The following is a 25,830-nucleotide window of genomic DNA, read 5'->3' as shown; positions in this document are numbered from 1 at the left end:
ATATAAAGGGAAAATTTTTAATCAATGAAGTAAAACAAATATTTGAATATAGTGAAGCTTTTATTTTCCTTCAGAAATACAATACGATTCCTCGATGTACAAAATCATACTGAAAAATCGAAAAATGATTTTAAAAAAATTTTTATCAACTCTTAAATTATATTGTTAATTTCAGACAATATTTATTTAAAATATTTATTTAAACATTTTAAGTAACAAAATGTGCGAAACTGTAAAAAATTTTCTTCCAGAAAACGTACTTAGCCCCATTGGCGTGAGTTGGAAGAATCTAAAATTAATTTTAACCAGTAAATTCACTATAATTAATAATTATACGCATTATAAAGTAAAAAAAAGTGCTAAAGACATACCTACTGACATACGTCCTGAGCCGGATTGTGAACTATCTACATTTAAAAATAATTAGCAATAAATTTTTTTTTAAATTCTCAAAAATTAATTTTTTACAAATATTAAACACCATTTCAACAAATTATGAGATTTTTCTAAATAACATAATATTAGACGCTATACTTAATCTACTGATTTATAAATCTCTATATATACAATCTGAAGAAAATTGCAATAAAAATTTGCTTGACTTAGCGATTTAAAAGAGGACTTCATAATCTAAAATTAATTTTAACCAGTAAATTCACTATAATTAATAATTATACGCATTATAAAGTAAAAAAAAGTGCTAAAGACATACCTACTGACATACGTCCTGAGCCGTATCGTGAACTATCTACATTTAAAAATAATTAGCAATAAATTTTTTTTTAAATTCTCAAAAATTAATTTTTTACAAATATTAAACACCATTTCAACAAATTATGAGATTTTTCTAAATAACATAATATTAGACGCTATACTTAATCTACTGATTTATAAATCTCTACATATACAATCTAAAGAAAATTGCAATAAAAATTTGCTTGACTTAGCGATTTAAAAGAGGACTTCATAATCTAAAATTAATTTTAACCAGTAAATTCACTATAATTAATAATTATACGCATTATAAAGTAAAAAAAGTGCTAAAGACATACCTACTGACATACGTCCTGAGCCGTATTGTGAACTATCTACATTTAAAAATAATTAGCAATAAATTTTTTTTTAAATTCTCAAAAATTAATTTTTTACAAATATTAAACACCATTTCAACAAATTATGAGATTTTTCTAAATAACATAATATTAGACGCTATACTTAATCTACTGATTTATAAATCTCTACATATACAATCTAAAGAAAATTGCAATAAAAATTTGCTTGACTTAGCGATTTAAGGTATTTGTCGCGCGACTGGTCACTCTCAAAAGTTTGTATCTGTTGACTGTACTTATGAAACGATTATGAATGCGAGTTTCCGAAAAACTTTTGCGGACGTACAGTTTGACACACAGATGTTCTCAATGTATATTCATAACCTCTCGCATGAAAAACGATCGTGGCAACGTCGCAAGTTTGGCGTATGGCCGTCTTTAAAATTTCGCGCCAAAAGTAGCAGACGAGCTGTAGTATTTAACAAGCGCTATTGCCACGTTTACGAATTCACCTGTCATTTACAATAAATGTTAAAATAAATTTTCAAGTTTGATGTTAAATATCTTTTAAACAAGACGGTGAAAAATTTTCATTTTTTTTATAAAAGTTAATTTTGGTTCAATAAATAAAACTTTAGTTTTTCTAAAAAATCTGTCGATTAGTATAAGTGCAAAAATTAAAAATCTGTGGTTTTCATATGGTTTTCCTATACCGTACATGTTAAAAATCGAAACTTTGATTTCATTTTTTGAGACTTACAGACGGTCAATTTTATTTTAATAGGCCTTATTTTGTAGATAAATATCCAAAGAATAATTATGTGAAATTTAAAAAAAAACTGTCGAAAACGAATTTACGCGACAAATACCTTAAAAGAGGACTTCATAATCTAAAATTAATTTTAACCAGTAAATTCACTATAATTAATAATTATACGCATTATAAAGTAAAAAAAAGTGCTAAAGACATACCTACTGACATACGTCCTGAGCCGTATCGTGAACTATCTACATTTAAAAATAATTAGCAATAAATTTTTTTTTAAATTCTCAAAAATTAATTTTTTACAAATATTAAACACCATTTCAACAAATTATGAGATTTTTCTAAATAACATAATATTAGACGCTATACTTAATCTACTGATTTATAAATCTCTATATATACAATCTGAAGAAAATTGCAATAAAAATTTGCTTGACTTAGCGATTTAAAAGAGGACTTCATAATCTAAAATTAATTTTAACCAGTAAATTCACTATTGTTAGATGGAAATACACTTCATTGGGTTATAACCACAAGTGAGAAGATTCCAGGTCATTAAAAACACATTTATTAATTAATTAAAGTACAAAAGTATAAGAGCTGATGAGACGCACAAACCGCGTTTTAGAGACGATGTAATCGAACTGAACTTAGGCACAGAAGGCGCCATATATATCGGATAATAAGATCGATTATCGAGAGCACTAATAGAATTCAAATTTCCAACACTCCCTCTATCGATTTGTGCTCTTTAAAATTGACATAGTAATGTAAACAAAAATATTTATTTAATTTAGACATAGCATTTCGACGTTTCGATAGTGTTTACATTTCGTTAATGGTTTCGTGAGTACATCGGCAAGCATCATATCTGTTCTGATGTAACTTATTTTTATTTCTTTATTTTCTACTAATTCGCGTGTAAAATGAAACCTAATGTCTATATGTTTACTTCTTTTGTGAAAAACACAATTTTTCGACAATTCAATTGCACTTTGATTATCACAGAACACTTTGATTGGAGATTTAGCACGCTGAACAAAACCCATATCACTTAAGAGTCTTTTGACATAAATCACTTCGCGAGAAATTTCCGACAGTGCTAAATACTCCGCTTCCATGGTAGATAATGCGACTGATGCCTGCTTTTTCGACTTCCAACTTATAGGTCCACCTGATAAAATTAGTACATTTCCAGAACATGATTTCCGATCGTCGATGTCTCCTGCCCAATCTGAGTCTGTGTAAGCTTGAAGATTTTCCTGATTTTTAATATAACTGATGCCGAAATGAGAAGTTGCTTTCAGATACCTTAAAACCCGCTTAGCAATAATCCAATGCTCTATTCCAGGATCCGAACAAAAACGACTCAAGGCGCTGGCTGCAAATGCGATGTCTGGCCTCGTTGCATTTGCTAAATATATGAGACCTCCAATCAATTCTCTATAAGGTTTCTGACGCATGTCGTTCCTCTCATCTTCTGTTTTTGGACTCATATCCTTGGAAATTTTTGTAGATGGATCGATCGGTGTTGGAGCTTCTTTCGCCTGTTCCATGTTGAATTTTTCGATTAATTCTTCAACATATTTCTTTTGTGACAGGTGTATTTTTCCGGTTGATCCTTCTCGTTTTACTGTAATTCCAAGAATGGTGTTGATTTCACCTAAGTCTTTCATTTTAAATTTCGACATTAATTTTGTTTTAATCGCGTTTAATTTTTCGATCTTTTTCGAAGCTAATATTAAGTCATCGACATATACAACAATGATAACTCTGTCTTCGCCCTTGTCGAAAACATAAACGCATGGCTCCGCTGGAGTACGCTTGCCACCAATTTGTAGAAGAAAACTGTCCAGTTCACTATACCACTCTCGACCCGACTGTTTTAAACCGTATATAGATTTAAGTAACTTGCACACTTTTTCTTCTTGTCCAATTTGAATGAACATATTGGGTTGTTCCATGTATACTTCGTCTTGTAGATGACCTTGCAGATAAGCAGAGATTACATCCATTTGGTGAATGTACATTTCCTCACCTACGGCTGCTGCAAGCAACGTACGGATGGTTTCGTATCTTGCTACAGGTGAGAAAACTTCGTTGTAGTTCACACCTAATTCTTGCGAATAACCACATGCAACTAACCTTGCTTTATATTTTTCGATTTCGTTGTTTTGATTAGTTTTCGTTTTAAATACCCATTTACTTGACAGAACTTTTTTATTTTCAGGTCGGTCAACAAGAGTCCAGGTGTTGTTTTCTTTTAAAGAATCGAATTCACTTCCCATGGCGGTTAGTCATGATTCTTTGTCATCTCGTTCCAAGGCTTCACGTGGAGTTCTGGGTTCATGGTGTTTCGTTTGGTAGATCTTTCTCGGTCTGCCACGTTTTCCTGTCCTTTCGAATGTGGGACGCCCTACTCCTCGTTTTGATTCACTTATTTCTGCTTCACAATTTTCAATATCTTGTTGCTCGATGTTTGTTTCGTTTGCGTCCACGAATTCCTCTTGAGAATTTTCTTCGTTTTCGTCCGAAGTTTCTGCTTGAGAGTTCTCGTCATCTTCGCTTTGAATTTTTTCTTCGATAAAGTTTTCGACAGTAAACATTGGTATATTAAGAGTTTCGTTTATTAAAGTCTCGGGTGCGTCTATTGTTTCGATGAATTTTACGTCTCGGGATTTAATCACTTTTCTTGTCGTTGGCTTCCAAAGGCGATAGGCTTTAGATTCACTTGAGTAACCTACTAATAAATATTCGTCGCCTTTCGGTTGAAATTTTCCTCTTCTTTGACCTTTGTTTAGGACAATTGCTTTGCTTCCTATCGTTTTAAAATATCCGACGTATGGTTTTTGATTAGTCCACGCTTCCAGAGGAGTGATACCGTTGAGACATTTTGTGGCACTTCTATTTCGGAGATACGTTGCTGTATTTATCATTTCGGCCCACAATGAATTTGGGAATTTTCCTTGCAGCATTAGACATCGTGCCATCTCTACGAGCGTTCGATTGGCACGCTCGGCCACACCGTTTTGTTGGGGTGTGTATTCGACACTTAACTGGTGAACAATTCCTTCCTCTCTCAAAAAATTTTTAAACTCGTTTGATAAATATTCTTTTCCATTGTCTGTGCGTAACTTTTTGATTTTTTGACCGGTTTGTTTTTGACTCGACGTTTATAATCCTTGAATATCTGTAGAACTTCAGATCGTTTTCGTAGCATAGCTGTCTCTGTGTATCTGGAACAATCATCAATAAGTGTCACAAAGTACTTGGCGCCGCCGAGTGATTCACAGTCTATCGGCCCACAAATGTCAGAATGAACCAAGCCTAGTAACACTTTTTCGCGATTTTCTGATGATTTGAATGGTTGGACATTAATTTTACACTTTGCACATATTTCACACTTTATTTCACACGATTTTGATGTAAATTTCATACCGGATACCATTTCCTCAAGTTTCATTTTTTTTAAATCGTTGATGTTTACGTGTCCGTAACGCTGATGCCATTTTTGTAATTCACTGGTTTCGTTTTCACTTAAAAATGACACTGGTTCTTCTTTTTCATCGATGACATATAGTTGATTTCGTTTCGTTGCCGTGACTGCTGTAGAACCGTCTTTCCGATTTATAAAAGCTCGATTTTTGTCAAATGTGACCGTATATCCGTTTTCAGTAACACTCGAGACGGATAGTAAATTGTTTCGAAGTTCGGGAACGTATAATGTATCTTTCAATTTCACAGGGTTCACTGAGTGGGAATTTAGTTTAGTATTTAAATTCACTTCACCGGCACCAGGGGATTCTACAACGTGTTTTGAAGCTGTGTACACTTTTGATTTGTCACTTTTGTTGAGAAAAGAAAATTTCTGATCGTCATTACACATGTGTCTCGTCGCGCCACTATCGAGGAACCACACTTCTGATTTTGCTTTGCACTCGGTATTGTACGCGATTGCGATCATTGCATCACTCATATTTGTTTCAACACGTTTCGATTTACTCCGACAAAATCGACTTTTATGCCCAATCTTACCACAATTGAAGCACTTAAAATTGAACCTCCGCGTATTTATTTCCACGTTGTTTTGTTTTGAATTAGAATTTGATTGTTTACCCTGTTCACTATTGTATCGTTTTGTTAATAACGCGTCACATTTATCCTTGTCATCGTTTGTTTTCGCACTTTTATCATGTTGTCTCGCTTCCTCTTCAATAAGTTTCACTTTCAGATTTTCGAGTGTCGGAATGTTATCACGAGATTCAATTGCGATACAGAAGTTTTCGAATTCGTTAGGTAAAGAACCTAACAACATTATCGACAGTAGGTCTTCAGGAATTTTAATTCCTGCTTCTTCGAGTTGCTCTGCTTTGTGGGTAAAATCGGTAACATATTGCGTGATGCTATCATTTGTCCTTTTTTCTAGGCGTAACAACTGTTTGTATAAAACAGCCTTTCTTACAGGGCCTCGGGATTCGTACACTAACTTTAAAGCGTCCCATGCTTCCTTCGACAATGTAGCTCTTTTTACGTGATTGAGCTGACCATGGGTGACACTTAAAGTTATCATTGCTAGTGCTTTACTGTCCTTTTTAATCCAATCTTCAGCGTTTGCCGCTGGCCTCAGCTCGGTACCGTCAACGTATGACCACAATTCGTTAATTATTAACACGCTTTTCATTTGAACTTTCCACAGGTCATAATTTTGTTCGTTTAGTTTTTCAATATTCGTAAACCCTAGCGCGCTAGCCATTTTCGCGTTGCGTCGTTTTAACAAAACCGAATTTCACTCTTTATACTTATTATTGGCGACCTGGGCCCATAACCTGTTAGATGGAAATACACTTCATTGGGTTATAACCACAAGTGAGAAGATTCCAGGTCATTAAAAACACATTTATTAATTAATTAAAGTACAAAAGTATAAGAGCTGATGAGACGCACAAACCGCGTGTTAGAGACGATGTAATCGAACTGAACTTAGGCACAGAAGGCGCCATATATATCGGATAATAAGATCGATTATCGAGAGCACTAATAGAATTCAAATTTCCAACAACTATAATTAATAATTATACGCATTATAAAGTAAAAAAAAGTGCTAAAGACATACCTACTGACATACGTCCTGAGCCGTATCGTGAACTATCTACATTTAAAAATAATTAGCAATAAATTTTTTTTTAAATTCTCAAAAATTAATTTTTTACAAATATTAAACACCATTTCAACAAATTATGAGATTTTTCTAAATAACATAATATTAGACGCTATACTTAATCTACTGATTTATAAATCTCTATATATACAATCTGAAGAAAATTGCAATAAAAATTTGCTTGACTTAGCGATTTAAAAGAGGACTTCATAATCTAAAATTAATTTTAACCAGTAAATTCACTATAATTAATAATTATACGCATTATAAAGTAAAAAAAAGTGTTAAAGACATACCTACTGACATACGTCCTGAGTCGTATTGTGAACTTCTATCTACATTTAAAAATAATTAGCAATAAATTTTTTTTTAAATTCTCAAAAATTAATTTTTTACAAATGTCAACAAATTATGAGATTTTTCTAAATAACATAATATTAGACGCTATACTTAATCTACTGATTTATAAATCTCTATATATACAATCTGAAGAAAATTGCAATTAAAATTTGCTTGACTTAGCGATTTAAAAGAGGACACGTCTTGGATTATAATTTAACAAAAAGGAATAGTTACCTACTTATTAATATTCATAATATAATACGTACCACCTCGATTGGAGTCCTTAGCAGGATAGACTGAAAACAAATTTTTGTTATAATTTTCAAATTGGTGTACAAATTTTTTATACTGCACAACTTAAATATATTTAAAGTAACACCTTCCCGTTAATTCACATTAAGATTTATTATATTAATAAATACTTTAATTAAACTTACTAAAACCGCCATTAAATCCACCTTCTTTAAAATTTAATAGAATAAAAAAATTAATAATTACAATTTTCATATTGATATTATATATAATATATGGCTTTCATATATTTTCAATCAGAAAATTTTTTTAACTTACGTTTATTATTATATGTGTGAACATCAGTTTCTTTATTAAAAGAAAAATAATTACAATTTTAATATTAGTGCGTCCTCTTTAGCTCAGAATTTTTTTTAAATTCGTTAAAATTGATTATTTGAAGACCTCCACGGAATAACGATCTATGGCACAATTTTTACATAAATGCAATTGTAGTGAAAATATGAGCACGTATTATTAAATTTTTAGCCTAAATGAATGAAATAGTGTAATTAAATAAATAGAGAATGAAATGTACTTATTTTCATTAGATATTATAGTTGGAGTAACGATTTATGGCAATTCAAAGTTGAAAATTGCATAAGCATTTTTAAATGTGCCATATAGATCGTTGTTCCGTGAAGGTCTTCATTTTTATGTTTTAAAAACAAAAAAAATTCAGAGGAAGTAATATTAAAGAAAACATCAAAGACAAATAAAAGATCACAATCTGACAGTCAAATTATTATGAGTCATCAAATAGCAACGGTTCGATTTATAAAAGCTTTTATTAAACTTACCTCTGTTATAATTACTGTAACTTCCTGCAGAGCATTTTTTAAAAGAAAAATAATTACAATTTTAATATTGGTGCGTCCTCTAAGGGTCAGAATTTTTTTAAATTCGTTAAGGGCATTCAGGCTTCGCACTTAATTATGAGTTTTAAAAAAGTAGGAAAAAGTAGCCTCGATGCCAAAAAAAGTAGGAAATAGTAGCCTCGGTGGCAAAAAAAGTAGTATAGGGGAGACTGGGGCGAAAAGTTAAACTGCCAAAACCGTTAAAATTCATTATCTTTTGAACGAAAATAGTTAGAGCATTGGAATTTTAATTATAGAAGGGTGTTATCACTCTAAATAAATGTCCGGAGTTGTGTGCAATTCTGTTTATTTTTGTGGTGTCGATATTGAAAGTTTTTTTTCAACCTACTTTTGAAAATTTTTTCGAAAAAGAAAATATCAACTTTTAAGTATATTTTTTGAATTTATTCTCATCGCGATTTTTTTAGATCCTTATTTGGGTCCCCTGAAGAGATACCTAAAAGTATTTGCTAAATATTTTAGTCAGATTTTTTATATTTGTTGTTAAAGCCAAAAACGCACCCTGGGGCGAAAAGTTAAATAATGGGTGGGGCGAAAAGTTAAATGTATTTTTACATGTTGTTAAAATTTTTTTTTTATTTTTTTGTGTTTATTTGTTTAAACATGATTTATTTGACATTGGGCAAGTACTCTGTCAAAAAATAAGACCGTTCACGTGAAATAAACCAAAAAATTTTTTTTTTTTTTTGAAATTTCAATTTTTTAACTTTACAAATATTCTAAAGTTTTTATGAAATAAACAAAAAACTTTTATTTACTAAATTACTAGTTTACGTATACTTTAACTTATCTACTACTTATCATCTATCAGAAAATAGTTTTAGTAGGCTAAAAATAGAATTTAACTTTTCGCCCCAGCATGGGGCGAAAAGTTAAAAAAAAACAAAATTTTCAAAAAAGGACAAAACATGTATTTTTTGCGAAAATATCAGGAACTTTTTTATTGAAAGTTGTAGAGGACAAGTTGCCCTACAATATTGATATACAAATATTTGCATCTAAGCGGCTTATATTGCCAAAAAAAATCATTTATGCAAAATTTAACTTTTCGCCCCAGTCTCCCCTACATACATATATATGTATTGACCGGGAAAAACCGGGAATAAGCCAAAAATTTTATTCCAAACCAGTAATTTTCTCATCAAATTAGAAAAAGTTTTATTATTTTATTATTAATTTTTATTATTTTAAAAGATCACAATCTGACAGTCAAATTATTATAAGAGTGAAAGGGTTAGATGTGTGTAAGATTTGCATTTAATTTTTCCGGTTAATGTTTCTTAGAAAACCCGTGAGAGGGTTTGATTAGCGCCGCGTCTTGTCCAAGAATGCCCGCCAAAAGGTTCGAGGTGAGGGAAGCAATCCTGATGGGGGTGAATTCTGGGGGGGGTTTTTTGATTCACGTAATAAAAGAGATTTTTCACGATTCTTCGACCTCATTTTATCGTTCGTTCGCTATCAAAATTATAAGACTACGCGCCATACATCTACGTGTGTCGCCGACGACCTAGAGGTAAAATTGTTTAGTGGGAGTAAAAATTCATTATTTATCTAAAATATTTTTATATTGATTTTTTTAAATATAATTATTTATTGTGGCATTTTTAATTAATATTCGGCCGAAGTCAAATTGCGTGTGACTGACGGGATTGAGGAGGTCGAGGAATCGTGGCATTCTACGGGTGATTCCAGAGAATATCCCCCAGTAGCACGTAATATTACAGCGATATTGGGAACATTGCCTTAACATTACCAATATTGCCTCAATGTTGTGGCATATTGCTGGAATGTTCCCAATATTACGTGCTACTTGGGTCTTCTTGGCGTCAAACTGGCCAAGCCTATACCTGGATGTCGTGGACGAATGAAATTTAACTCGAGGGATGATCTCGACCATTTAAATCATTTATGCATAAATTTGTCTGAAATTTGGATTGCTTCCCAAACTCCGTCAACCCAGTGTCAACGTTTCCATTGTGATTACGAAGGCGACGATCGATAAGTCTATTTTATTTTGATTAATATTTCATTGAAAATTGACACCAAGGTGCACTCTTTTGAGTGTTACCATTATTTAAATATTGAACTTGGCTAAGTCCAATGGTTTTGTATGTGTTTTAATTTTGTATTTTATGTATTATTGTATTTTATGTTATATTCTTGCATTTTAATTTTGCGTCGTGGCTCGAGCCCCTGTTTAATTTTGCAAATCTTTAAAAATAATTGTGATATGCGTGTGTACGCTTTGACATCTCTAAATTGATTAAACAAGTTATTGATTGATCATAAATAAATTTAACCTTTAAAGTGCTATGCCGGTCTGGCAGACCGCTATTAAAATTTTCTTTGCTTGTAACTTTTTTTCAAAGTATAATAAGAACTTGAACTTTTTAGAAGCTTCATATTTTATAAAAATCTGTTAGGAGACAACTTTTTCAAAAAATTTTATTCGTTAAATTTTTTAATATAAATAAATATTTGAAGTATAGCGGTCTGTGAGACCGGGGTTAGCTTTAAGTGAAAGTATATTCCAGTATATTCCCATGAGTAACGTCTGCGCAACTTGACGCGCAGCTAGTTTTACTGACAGTTCTCATATACTGCATTTACAAAATAAATCAAATAAATAAATGCATAATACAGAAATGACTTTTTTTGTTAAAAAGTAAAAAATATTTATAATAGTAGTCTTTTAAAAATTATAAATGACTAAAAAACTGTCAAAAGGGAATAGCGGTCTGACAGACCGGGGTTAGCACTGAGCGTGATTTTCCAACACTTAGCACTTTAAAGGTTAATTCTTTTGTCATTGACGTGTATTTCGATTTTTGTTTATATAATTTCATTTTTACAATCATATTTCAAATTTAATATACTAATCCTTGAATTTTCTGAACATTTTTTATTTAATATTTCGAATCGCTTTTAATTTGTTAAATTTAATTTTGAGATAAAGTCGTGTTTGTTACAAGAGTCACCAAATAGCAACAGTCTATAATTAAAAAATTGATTGCAATAAAAATGGGGCGCATGATTATTCCTCAAATTTCAATTTCCTAATGTTCAAAACATCGAAATTCTTATCATCGAAACATCATTTCGCATAATTTTCAGTTTTCGAAATTTTATTCAACATAATTTTTAATTTATCGATTTATTCTTTATCCTATTATTTAAATAGTCGAATTGTTTTTTAATATAATTTTTAATATGTCTAAAAATTTTTTGACATACCATTTGTTTTTCCGAATGACTATTTGTCATAATTATTAATCCTCCGAATTGCCATTTGACATAATTTTCAAACCTTCGAAATATTATATTACATAACTTTCATTTATCGAAATTTTATTTGTCATAATGTTCATTTACTCGAATCATCAAGTGACATAAAGCGCATTTGCTTGAATTCTCATGTGACATAACCTTCAAATCTTCGAAATGTCATATTTAAGAAATTTCATTTATCGAAATTTTATTTGTCATAATTTTCATTACTCAAATTATCAAGTGACATAAAACGCGTTTACTCGAATTCTCATGAGACATAACCTTTAAATCTACGAAATGTCATATTTCAGAAACCCAGGTGCGAATTTAGGTTGGCCGCCAGAGTTTGAAGGTTGGCCCAAGGTTGGCCTAACTTTGGCAAGCGAAGTTTTGGTTGCCAGAGATTGCCCAACTTTGGCAAGTACTAGTGCCCACAGTTGGCCCGACTTTGCAAGCCAACCATTAAATGCAGAGTTTAACCAACCGTCGGGCCAACTTGGGGGCCAAGGTTGGCACAACTCATCCAAACGTAGTTTAAAAGACTTTCAGTTTCGGTTGGCCAAACTCTGGGCCACGGTTGGCCCGACGGTTGGCAAAACTATGTCAAATGCAGTTTAAATGACTTAAACTTTCTTGGTCGGCCGAACTCTGGGCCACGGTTGGCCCGACGGATGGCAAAACTATGTCAAATGCAGTTTAAATGACTTAAACTTTCTTGGTCGGCCGAACTCTGGGCCACGGTTGGCCCGACGGATGGCAAAACTATGTCAAATGCAGTTTAAATGACTTAAACTTTCTTGGTTGGCCGAACTCTGGGCCACGGTTGGCCCAACGGTTGGCAAAACTCTGTGAAACGCAGTTTAATTGACTTGATTTTTCTTGGTTGGCCGAACTCTGGGCCACGGTTGGCCCAACGGTTGGCAAAACTTTGTCAAATGCAGTTTAAATGACTTAAACTTTCTTGGTCGGCCGAACTCTGGGCCATGGTTAGACCGACTGTTGCAGCTTTAATATACATTTTGCTACTGGGGTCCGTGGAGGTCTTCATTTTTATGTTTTAAAAACAAATAAATTCAGAGGGAGTAATATTAAAGAAAACATCAAAGACAAATAAAAGATCACAATCTGACAGTCAAATTATTATGAGTCATCAAATAGCAACGGTTCGATCTATAGAAGCTTTTATTAAACTTAACTCTGTTATAATTACTGTAAGTTGCTGCAGAGCATTTGTTAAAAGAAAAATAATTACAATTTTAATATTATATTACTCTTATTAATTAAGTAATCCTTTCTAAAAAAACAGCATAAAAAGGTCGAATTGAAAAAAGTCGAACTAGAAAATTATCGAAATAAGAAATAAGCATAAAGAATAAAAAAAATCAGTTAATCGTACCTCTTCCTTGAGAAGATGAAGGTCCATTATTATAAGCACCTGCAAAATAATTAATGTTATAAAAAAGAATTTTACCAGATTATCTTCAATATTTTGTTTAGGGGGACCATTCATAAACCATGTCACGCTATTTTGCATACTATATTTCTCCTCCACCACAGTGGGTGTCAAAATCAATCTAGAAATCACAATTACATTCGACTCTATGAAAAAACATGCCATCACTTTTTCAATCATATCTCGGAAATAAAAGGAGATACAAAATAAACTTTAATACGGTTAGAAAGCTGATTAAATTTTGCGTAAAATAAGCCGTCTTTGAAGTGATTTTGTTAACTATTTGTCGAGTTGTAGAGTGAGAAAGAAATAAAAAAAATGATAAAATTTTCTCATTTTTGTCTCTTGACTTCAACTTTTTCAAAAATCTAGAAAAATTTAGATAACATTAATCTAAAAACGCAGAAATCTTCGTTAGAATTTCAGCTTTAAAATATGCCTTCGAAAATTAAAAAAGGTTAATCCGTCTTCGATATATCATTAAAAATGTAAAGCCGTGATTCGACCGATTAGTGCATTGAAATTCAACTGTGACGACTCGATTATGGATTCGCGCGGCAGAAAATAAGAGAGAAAACAGGGATAAATTCATGCGGGGGAACGATGAACTTTTGAGTTTCTTTATATTACTCGTGAAACATCATTATTCATTATTCTCCAGCATAAATTCGTCCTTGTTTTCTCTCTCAAATAGTTAACGAAATGACTTCAAAGACAGCTTATTTTACGCAAAATTTAATCAGCTTTCTAACTGTATTAAAGTTTATTTTGTATCTCCTTTTAATTCCGAGATATGATTGAAAAAGTGATGGCATGTTTTTTCATAGAGTGGAATGTAATCGTCCTGATACTCGTGGACGGTAGTGTACATAAATTTATTATAAACTTAATTAAACTTACTTAAATGAGAAAAACCGCCCCCACAGCACCGAAACTTTTCTAAAAATTTATTAAATATTTACTTGCAATTTCGGAATATTTAATTGCAATGTTTATTGAAAGTGTTGTGTACAGATTTAAATGTCCCGATTAAATAAATGTTTAGCGCGAAGCTTTCCTGAACATTTCAATAAAATCTTCGCATAATTATAATTATGCGAAGATCTAATTTCAAGTTCAGGAAATGTTCAGGAAAGCTTCGCGCTAAACATTTATTTAATCGGGACATTTAAATCTTTACACAATTTTCACTAAACTTTTCAGTTAAATATGACGAATATTGCAAGTAAATATTTAATAAATTTTTAGGAAAGTTTCGGTGCTGTGGAGCGTGAGGTCCAACAATTTCTTCATCAAGTGTATGACAAAAAGATAATTAAGATTTTTTATTACACTGTTCATTTCATTTTAAGGGTGTTCGATGTTGAAGTGTCCATTAATTAAGGAATAATATTTTTACGAAAAGTGCATCGATTGTAATGTCCCCCCCCCCTGGTGGTTAATAGTACATTATGTAACAAGGGAGGTACGTCCGAGTTTATGTACCGAGCACAATATTGAAAAACGAGTCGTAGCACGAGAGAAGCGAGTGCGAAGAAGAGTTTTTCAATATTGTGCGAGGTCATAAACGAGGTTACCTCCCTTGTCCCATACTTTGCTTTATACAACAAAGGCGTATTATGGTTACTCTATGCTACCTGTACCGGTGCATGCTAAGTTCTCCCATATAACCCAGCTGGTCAATAAAGTAACCATTATTGACTGCTGGGTTATAAGGGAGAACTTAGTACGCGCCTGTACAGGTAGATAAAGTGACCATAATACGCCTGAGTTGTATAAACTATATTTTGACCTAGAGAGCTAAAATTTGGTATATAGATATAAATGTATTTCTATACGCGTAGATTGCAGAGACCATCGAACACCGTTAAATTAATGTTGAATATTATATTCATATATACAACGAAAAAGAAGTAATTAATTAACAGTTTTTATAGAAATACTTAAGTTTATACATACTATTTTCATAAGAGCTTCTGTCTGAAAAATTATAATTATATACCAGGTTTAAAATTCATGTATATACATAAACTTGCGCTAGCGGATACAAATTTTTATCAGCTTTTAATTTTTCAGAGTATCTTTAATTTATAATCTAGTAGAGACCATGTAGGGATTTTTCGATATGTCGCAAAAATTTTTTTAGATAAACAAAAGTATTAATTAAATTAACTTAAACAAACCCCTTTCATTAGAAGCCCAGTAAAAAAAAAGTATTCAGAATAGAGAAAAAGTATTGGTGGAGACGTTCGGTGAATGCGCTTTCGCGACAAAACCGTATTGGTGGGTTACGGTGAATACATTTTGCTTACCGTGAATACTTTTTTTTTAAAAACTTTCGATTTAAAGATTCCTAAGCAAAGTTGAGAATATTTATAAAGAGCGTAAGTGACCTGAAGTATAAAAATGACGACTGCGAGAAGGAAATAAGATATTTTGAGAAAAAACGAAAAATTAAATGAGACAAACAGATTGTCAAATGTTGATCAATTACCATATGCTTTTCTGTGCCTACAGCGTATGATGATTAACCCCTTAGCAGTATAGTCAAAATAAGCTTTTCGTGACACAAATGTGCAAAAAAATTGTTTTTTGTAATTACTTGATATTATTATATTTTATGTTTTCGGGGTCGCTGAATCCGAATATTTTATCAAAATTTAAAAATTCAAAATGGCGGCTTAAAAATTTAAAAGTTTCCGTATTTGACTAAAAATACTCACTTGGGGGTTTTTGGGGTCGCTGATTTCGAATATCTGGTTAAAATTTTAAAATTCAAAATGGCGGCTTCAAAATGGCGACCGAAAACATTTTAAAGTTTTCGGATTTGGCTAAAAATGCGCATATGGGGATTTTTGAAGATACTGAATTAGAATATTTGGTTAAAATTTTATAATTCGAAATGGCGACTTCAAGATGTCAACTAAAAATTTAAAAGTTTACGAATGTGGTTATAAATAGATATTTGATTCTTTTGGGGTTTATATTTTTATATATGTATAATATATTTTACATATATTATATTTTTATATTTATATATATATATTTACACAAACTATTGAACCCCTTGGCTGTCAACGAGATTTCCACTGTTTGGGCCAAAAGTGTGTTGAAAAATTTTTTAATGGATTTTTATGAAACTTGGTACCCTAAGGTTTTTAGGGTCGCTGATTACGAATCTGACATCAGTTTTTCGAAATTCAAAATGGCGGATCCAAGATGGAGGAATTTTTTTTTAAATTCGTCGAATTTGCTTGAAACTTGTTATTCGGGGGTTTTAAGGGTCGCTGATTACGAATCTAACATTAGTTTTCCAAAATTCAAAATGGCGGATCCAATATGGCGGACAACGAAATAAAAAATTGACCAGATTGGCTTGAAACTGAATACTCGGGGGTTTTTGGGGTCGCTAATTACGAATATGAAATCAGTTTTTCAAAATTCAAAATATCTGGTTCAATATGGCGGAAATTTTTTAAAAATTTATTGAATTTGTTTGAAACTGGTTAATCTGACATCAGTATGATAATTTTTGGTGAAATCAAATTTCGATAAATATCCTGAAAAAATAATGACAGATTCGTAATCAGCGACCCTGAAAATCCCCAAGTATTCAGTTTCAAGCCAATCTGATCAATTTTTTATTTCGTTGTCCGCCATATTGGATCCGCCATTTTGAATTTTGGAAAACTAATTTTAGATTCGTAATCAGCGACCCTTAAAACCCCCGAGTAACAAGTTTCAAGCAAATTCGACGAATTTTGAAAAAATTCCGCCATCTTGGATCCGCCATTTTGAATTTCGAAAAACTGATGTCAGATTCGTAATCAGCGACCCCGAAAACCCCCGAGTAGGCATTTTTAGCAAGATTCGTTAACTTTTATATATCTTTTTTTTCGATGCCGCTATAGCGGTCATACACACTGGGGGCACGAATTATTTTTGCCTCTATAGACGTCAAACACTGTGAAAGGGTTAAAAGCAACTTTGACATTACCGGCGGAACTTACTGTTTCACATACATTTACTTGGATTTCTCAAGTTTCTGTCGGTATCGTCAATGTTCCTTTTCATCATCATATGTTGTAGGTGATGTCATATTTGTCACATTTAAGTTTTCGTTTTTTCTCAAAATTTCTTATTTCCTTCTCGCAGTCGTCATTTTTATACTTCAGGTCACTTACGCTCTTTATAAATATTCTCAACTTTGCTTAGGAATCTTTAAATCGAAAGTTTAAAAAAAAAGTATTCACGGTAAGCAAAATGGATTCACCGTAACCCACCAATACGGTTTTGTCGCGAAAACGCATTCACCGAACGTCTCCACCAATACTTTTTCTCTATTCTGAATACTTTTTTTTACTGGGAGATGAAGAATAGTATATTAAGCAACAAGGGTGTAATAAAGGCGGCCATTTGTTTACGGTGATTTTTGTGATTTTTGGAGGTCAAGGGCGCCGTAGGCGCCCCGAGACCGTAACGAGTGTCACAAAAATCATCGTAAACAAATTGGCTGCCTTTATTCCCGTGTTACTTACGATATTTTTTATTCCTAATGCACAAAAGTGGCGATTTCAGATAGCTGACGACAGGGAGTAAAGTCACTCATTTGTTCGACCATATGAAAATGGCGGCCGTTTTCTCCCTTGGGCAAAAATAACGCATGGGATCAGCGGTTATGTTTGCACATGGGAGAAAATGGACGCCATTTTCATATGGTCGAATAAATGAGTGACTTTACTCCCTGTCGTCAGCTATCTAAAAGCGCCATTTTTCTACATGTGGGATATAAAAAAAGAATTAGAAGTATCTGCAAAAGCATTAGTATCATAAAAAAGAATTAACAGATTAACTTTTAAATCTTTTGTAAACGATAAATTTTATTTAAACATACCTCCATGATTTTTAAATGGAGAGGCATTAACTCCATCATCAAAACATGTTGACAGAATGGTTAAAATCGCAATCCAAATACACAGTTGTCCGTAAGTTGACATGTTTTATTAACGATTGTTAGTATTATCGTTAAAATAATAATTCTTGACAGAACGAACGTGGTTATACCTCAAAATAAGTCGTAAATTTATTTCATCAGTATTTGACAAAAGGATTATTTTATTAGTTTTAATTATTTTATACAAATTTCTAATGCTTAACGGTGAAGTTCACAATGTTCATGATTCTACGAATGACTCTTTTACAAGTGGTTTACTGACCATTCGCAAGCACAGAAATAAATTATGTTACGAATCGATAAATTTTGTTAATGATACACATTTGTAATTTTATTTATAATTATTATTATTAATATCTTAATTTTATTATATATTAATTTTTCATACTTTTAAATCTTTTAGCCATACTTTCATTTTTACGCGCGGTATGAATACTACCTTAAGAGGTATATTATTTTGGTTGCATTATATATATAAACAAATTTCTACTTAATAAAATTTCAAAATTTTTGAGAATAAAAATAAAAGATTTTTCATTTTTAAATAATTTTAAATTTTTTAATACCACAAATATTTAATTTTGTTTTGCTCTGATTTCTAGAAAGAATTTTGACTTTTTTCTTGATTATAAAGAATATTCTGATTCACTCTAAAAATTATAAGATAGATACACACAAAAAAATTTCTATACTATTATTTACGAATTTTCTTAATTGAAAAATTATTCAAAAATACAAATAACTTCATTTTTAAAAATAAATATTTACTTATTATCATTTTTCTGTAGGAATTAAGATTTTTAAAAAAATTTTAAAATTTAAAAACTTATAAGAATATTTTTTTAAATATAGAGAAGTCTTTGATTCGGAGTGATCAATTTATTTTTTTTTAAGAATTAAAGATAACCTAGTGATAAAATTATCATTTTATATAACGATATTGTTACTCTAATTTTTTCTAAATTATTTTTATCATTTAAATTCCATTATTATTTTCTAGAATTATTTTCAAGAATGTTTAACTAAAGTTCTTCTTTAAATTAATTATTAGTTAAAAGTACAAAAAATTTCAATTTTCAAAGATTTTAATTTACTAACATTTTCAAAATTCAATTATTTCTATAAATTTATATTACTTAAATTATTATTATCTAAAATTTTAAACGAAATTTATTTTTAAATAAATTTTTATTAGAAAATTTTACGAGAATTCAATTATTTAATTACAAAAATAAATAAATTGTTCAATAATTTTATTAAAATTTTTTAGAATAATTGAATACTTTAGAAGAATTTTGTTATCTATTTATAAAGATAATTTAATTGTAGAAATTTTTTTAAAAAATTTGTAAATAATTTAATTTTTGCAAAGTATTTTATTACTTTTCAAAGTATTTGAATTCTTGCGATAAATTTTTATTTCCAATAACCTTGAAAATATATTGTACAAAATGTATACAAAAAAATGTCAAACCTAGAAATAAAACAAAAGAATCCACAAAAGTCTAACTTCAGTAGGTGTGGACAGAGATCTGGAATTCCGGAAGAATACGAAGATTATTATAGTTAATTTAATTTTATTCTGAAAAATTAATTATAAATTTTTTTGTGTTCGAAGACGACGATGTAAGTAGTTTATTGTTGCGGTAATAAATTCGTTTTTATATCTTTTGTTAGTCAAAATTTTATTGCATGTTAAAAATCGATAATCATATTTATTTGCACACCTGTTTTAAAATATTATGACAATCGTTTTCTAGTAGCAAAAAGTTGAAAATTTAATTATTCGACGACTTTCAAATAATCTGAAGGTTAAAAGATTATTTTTCAACAAATAATCATGCAATGTTGTAAAATATATATATCAATGTAATATTAGGCATTTTTATACAAAAATATGAAATCTGCATTAAATTTAAAACTTTTTTTTCTATTTTTTAATAATTTTTTTTTATAAACAAATGCAATTTTAAGTGAAATAGAAAGAAAATTGTTATCACACCGTGAACTAAGAAAAAGTGAACATAATACTGAGTATAATATTCTCATTCCTAAAAATAATAATTAATTTGCTAAAACAACAAAAATTAATATCGCTCAAGATAATATAATAACTTGTTTAGTTTATCGAAAAAATTGGTCACTTTGCAATAAATTGTTTTCAACTTAATAAATTGAAAGAACCAAGATGAGAAAACTCTTTTTATTCAGGGCCACGACAAAATTTTTCAAATCAAAATCAAAACTGATTCAATAACAATCAAAATCTAATGTTTAATATTAGATTTCAAAGTCAAAATTTTTACGAAAATCCTGATCGAACAAAATCTACTGCTTCAACACTGGGTTACCCACGCTGGGCGTTCAAGACTGAATCAAGCTTCAATCCATCGTCAGCATTGGTCTTTCGCGCCTGGGCAGTTTTAAAATCAATTTAGAAACACATCACAAAATTAGTTTAGAAACATACCACAAAATCAATTTCGAACTTCATACCAAAATCAAAATCATCAACAAAATTTTTTCCAAAATCAACAACGAAATTTTTCTCAAAAACCAAGAAGAAACAATACCACAAATTTAACGAGTAAAGGTTAAAGTAAAAAATGATTAAACATTCAGACTCACCGTACAATACACCCAATATGGATGGTACCAAAAAGAAAAGTGACTCACAAGGGAATAAAAAATGGAGATTAGTTTTAGACTTCAGGAAGCTAAATGAACGCACAGTAGGTCAATTTGACCCACTCCTTAATATTATGGACCTACTTGACCAACTCGGAAATGCTCAATATTTTTCAGTTTTTGACTTGGCGTCAAAGTATTCATAAAATCAAAATGGATCCTAGAGATTCTTATAAGACAGCATTTTCAACGCCATTTGGAAACTATTGAAATTATTCTTAAAAATTAGATTAAAATTCATCAAAAGAACTCAATTATTAATTTAATAATATGCAATTATATACAAAATTAAGGGTTCATACCACTTTACACGCTTGAAAATGAAGCTATTTTCTAGCATTTTTTTTACGATTCCTATGGATTATATTAATCTGCATTTTTTTTAGTTCAATAAATACACTCTTTAACTTTATAAAAAACCTTATTTTATTTAAAAAATATTATTTGTTTATTTAAAATTTAACAATAATTTTAGATCTGCTAAAAATACCGATGCCAGCTGCGGGATTGATTTCTCAGATTAGAAAAATCTAAAAAACAAAATTCAAATTAATATATCTTCACTAGGACTGTGCCTATCGCCCGAACTAGAATTTTTAATTTTTATGCAAAAATAACAAAATGGCGGCAATTTAAATTTTTTTTTCGAAAATTAAAGTTTTTTTTGGCAGTTTTTCGGTTTAAAAAAATAGTAAAAATTAATATTTTTAAATAATTCTAGTTCCGGCGATACCCACCCATGTGACGAAGATTTTCGTAAAAAATTTTTGAGAATCGGTCCAGTAGTTTCTGAGAAAAACATCCCGCAGCATGGAAAAATGTGGTTTTGAGAAAAACGCGTTTAGTTTGTGTTCTATACTTAAATAGCCGTGTACGCGCTCAAATAGCATTGAAAAAAATATATTTTGAGTGCTGGGATCTTTCTAAAAATTTTACACCACATTTTTGACATATTTTACTTTCGAAATGCTTAATTAAAAAAATTTTTGCTTTTTTGAAGATGACAAAGTGGTATGAACCCTTAATATTATTATGTACATATGCTACTTATATGTATATATTAACAATATAGATGCTATTCAATAAATAATAAAATTTCAAATATTATAATAATAATGTGTAGTAATAAATATATATGTAAGGAGAAATAAATAAGATGACAACCGAGCGAGGTGTATGTCGCTAGTAGAAAATGAAATAAAAGAAAATTTATCTGATACAGTAAGAAGAATTAAATCTACTAATTATTTAAATGAAAAATTTATTCGAAGAACTAAAATTGAAAGGCATAAGTATTGCAAAGACAGTCCAAATAAATAACGTACATTGGAACGAAATCTTATCAATGATAAAATCAATTTTTAAAAATTCATTTGCAAAAGTTGTTATATGCAATGGATATACAAAATATCCCACGAAAGAAGATTATATACAGTTAATTGAAGAAGTTCGTTCAAGCTCAGTTGGAGAACATAAAGGGGTAACTAAAACTTATGGTTGAATACGTCAAAATTATTATTGAGAAAATATAAAAAATAATATTCAAAAATATATTCAAAGTTGCCTTCAATGTCAATTAAGAAAAAATTTGTTAGAGTCAAAACAAAAGATCTAATGGTTATTACAGACACACCAGTGAACACCAATCAACATTGTTGGTTCATTACCGAAAACTAAAAACGGAAGTTAATATTTATTAACAATACAAGACAATTTAACTAAATATTCATTAGCAATCGCACTTCCAAATCATCAAGCAAGTACAATATTAGCTGATGCATTTATTAAAAGATTTATTTGTATTTTTGGATCACCTGAAGGAGTGTTAATAGAGCAGGGAACAAACTTTTTAAGCAATTTAATGAGTAGAGTAACAAAAAGATTTAAAATACGACAGTTTAAAACAACCGCTTTTCATCCTCAGTCTAAGGGATCAATCGAAAGATCTTACCATGTTTTAGAAGAATATTTAAAACAATTTATCAATAAAAATGAAGAATGGGATGATTGATTAGAATTAGCTATGTTTGCATTCATGAAAGTACCAAGTGTGGCACGAAAAATTTGAATCTTGTTACGATCAATATTTAACAGATTCAATAACAAGACTTTATGAAATGATAGAAATATTCGCTAGAGAAAATTTGATTTTAGCAAAAGAAAAGTCAAAAATTTATTATGCCAAAAAATTGCAATCCACAAAATCTTAAACTCGGAGATGAGGTATGAACTGTTATTATAACAAAATGTCACTTTTCCGAATCAACATATTTACGAATTGACAATTTTGTGAAAAGTCATTTTTACGAGAAATCATATTTTTACTTAAGAGAAAGTTTTTTTTTTTTGTTTCAGTAGTTGATCGTTTAGCTCAGTTGGTTAGGTTGGTATTGTTTTTGTTTCCTTTCGTCAAACCCGCGTTCAATCCCAAGTCCCCCCCCAAATTATTTTTCAAAAAATAAAAAAAAAACTTTCTCCAAAATTTCTAACTTTCCAAAATTAATAAGAATAATAATGAAATAGGGCATTTCCGTGGCATTAAATTAAAAAAAAATTTTTGTTTCTTCATATTTTTTAAAATGTATATATAGCTAAACAATAAATGGAAAAACATTTTAGGGCACAAGATGCAGTGCTCGATTCCCATCTTGTAAAACTTTGTTTCGTGAAATATAAAATCATTTTTATATGACTGGGTTGTGCAGGGGCTTTTGGTGTCGCTGATTATCAATCTGAAGTCAAATTTTCAAAATCTTGAAAATTCAAAATGGCGGATCCAATATGGCGGACATTTTTTTCAGAATTGCTCAAATTTATACAGAAAACTTGCTACTCGGGGGGAATCGGGGTCGCTGATTACGAATCTGAAGTCAGATTTAAAAAAAATTCCTAATGGTGACCCCAAAAATTCCCGAATAACATGTTTTAAGCGAATTTGAACAGATTTGAAAAAAATGTCCACTATATTTTGAATTTTGAAAATCTGACATTAGATTCGTATTTAGCAACCCCAAAAAAGCCTTGAATAAGAAGTTTCAAGGAAATTTGGGGAAACTTTGAAAAATTAGATTTTGCTATTTTCTTTTAAATGTTTTACCTATTTGTTTATAATAATTATAATCGTACTACTAATTTATTCCTATTTTTTTTAACTGTAGCAGCGATCATTCAGAATAGAAAGAACTTTACCGCAAATTAATAGGTTGACTTTTATAAGAATAACATAAATTTTTCTATATAAGTGAGACTAGAAATTATCCTTATAAAATTATTTAAATTCTTATATACAATAATTATAAGTTTACATTCAAATATTTGAATTTAAATATAAATGTAAATTAATAATTATAAAGTTTTGCATGTGAGCATGAACGAGTAAATTAAATTTTTGCTTATAGTATTTAAAAAAACTAATTATTAAAAAAATACTGATATTTTGAAATATAGTAAAATTATACATTTCTCTTACCAATTTCCGTTGTTGTGCAGATTTCAACGCACCTGGTTGCAATAGAGAAAAAATTCCCTCTATTCGCCTCTATTTAAAGTATTACTCTCATATCTGTCACACATAACATATAGACATAAAAAAAATATAAATTTAATTAAATTTTTTTACAAAGATAAAAAATAATAAAAGTATCTCACGAAAAAGCAAAAATTAAAATTTTGAAATAAAAATGTTTTTCTTATAATACTTTTTTTTATTATTAGGGAAATAAAATTATGTTTATTGAGAGATATTTTACAAAATTCATAAAAAAATTGTAACGATTACCATGTATTATACAACACGTGTTCACTGTTCACGTGTTCACAATAATTTAATTATTTACGTATAAATAATTCTTCGAAAGAATTCAATTATTAAAGATAAATAACAAAATTATTCTCAAATATTCAATTATTTTGAGGCATTTTGAAAAAAAATTCGATTATTTTCATAAATAACAATATTCTTCAAAAGAATTCAATTATATTTAAAAGATAATTAATTTTTTCTTAGACATTCAATTATTGTGAAAAATTTTAATAAAATCTTTCGCAAGAATTCAACTATTTCCATAAATAATAAAATGCTTTTTAGGAATTCGATTATTTAAAAAAAAAATTTAATAAAATACCACATAGACATTCACTTATTGTCAAGAATTTTACAAGCATTCATTGCATAAATTCTTCTCTGAAATTCAATTATTTTCAGAAAATCTAAAAAACATTGTAAACATTTCAATTATCTTTATAAATAAATAGTAAAATTCTTCGACAAAATTCAATTATTTTCAAATATTTTAATAAAATCCATTGCTAAATTTCAATTATTTTCAAAAGTAATAAAATTCTTTTTAGGAGAATTCAATTATTTTCAATAGAATTTTAATCGAATTCCTCGAAAAAATTCTTAAAAATTTTATTAACATTCGTCCAAAGAATTTAATTATTTAAAAAATTGTTGATAAAATTTTTAATAGGAATTGAATTACAAGAAACATTCAATTATTCAATAAATGTTTTATTTGCATTTTATTTGTATTTAAATAATTGAATTCTGGTAGAATTTTCTCATAATAAACATTGATTTAAAAATAGATTTCAGTTAAAATCTTAGATTATAAAATATCAATTCTTTCGAAAAATTTCATCAAAATTTTAAAAATAATTGAATTTTATCGAGACATTTTTTTAAAAATGTCTTAAAAATAATTAAGTTTCTACTAAAAAAAGGATTATTTTATAAAAATTTCTAATGCTTAACGGTAAAGTTCACAATGTTCATGATTCTACGAATTTTTTCAAGTGGTTTACTGACCATTCGCAAGCACAGAAATAAATTATGTTACAAATCGATAAATTTTGTTAATATGATACACATTTGTAATTTTATTTATAATTATTATTATTAATATCTTAATTTTATTATATATTAATTTTCCATACTTTTAAATCTTTTAGCCATACTTTCATTTTTATGAAAGTT

The 25,830-nt window shown here is 29.7% G+C and overlaps 1 protein-coding gene across 11 annotated transcripts; it reads right to left on the bottom strand.

The window, feature by feature from the left end:
* Positions 1-41: 41 nt before the first annotated feature.
* On the bottom strand, positions 42-24,432 carry LOC122511933. 11 transcript variants are annotated; one of them, XM_043627512.1, is made up of 17 exons: positions 24,322-24,382; positions 19,639-19,696; positions 18,105-18,274; positions 15,170-15,190; positions 13,154-13,192; positions 8,410-8,433; positions 7,889-7,918; positions 7,756-7,779; positions 7,585-7,614; positions 7,273-7,311; positions 6,932-6,967; positions 2,025-2,060; positions 1,053-1,088; positions 713-748; positions 372-407; positions 261-289; positions 42-109 (listed from the first exon to the last, which is right to left on the bottom strand). In XM_043627512.1, exons 3-16 carry the CDS (start codon positions 18,205-18,207, stop codon positions 261-263), a joined length of 519 nt encoding a protein of 172 aa, XP_043483447.1. In that variant the 5' UTR covers positions 18,208-18,274; positions 19,639-19,696; positions 24,322-24,382; the 3' UTR covers positions 42-109. The 11 variants fall into 11 exon arrangements, with proteins under 11 accessions (XP_043483447.1, XP_043483439.1, XP_043483463.1 ...); XM_043627504.1 differs by lacking the exon at positions 19,639-19,696 and having other exon boundaries at positions 24,322-24,432; XM_043627528.1 differs by lacking the exons at positions 713-748; positions 19,639-19,696 and having other exon boundaries at positions 24,322-24,432.
* Positions 24,433-25,830: the final 1,398 nt, after the last annotated feature.

Source organism: Leptopilina heterotoma, unplaced genomic scaffold (assembly GCF_015476425.1).
Source record: "Leptopilina heterotoma isolate Lh14 unplaced genomic scaffold, ASM1547642v1 Lhet_123, whole genome shotgun sequence".
In the NCBI taxonomy this organism is placed as follows: domain Eukaryota; kingdom Metazoa; phylum Arthropoda; class Insecta; order Hymenoptera; family Figitidae; genus Leptopilina; species Leptopilina heterotoma.
This window is presented reverse-complemented; position numbering and strand designations above follow the sequence as displayed.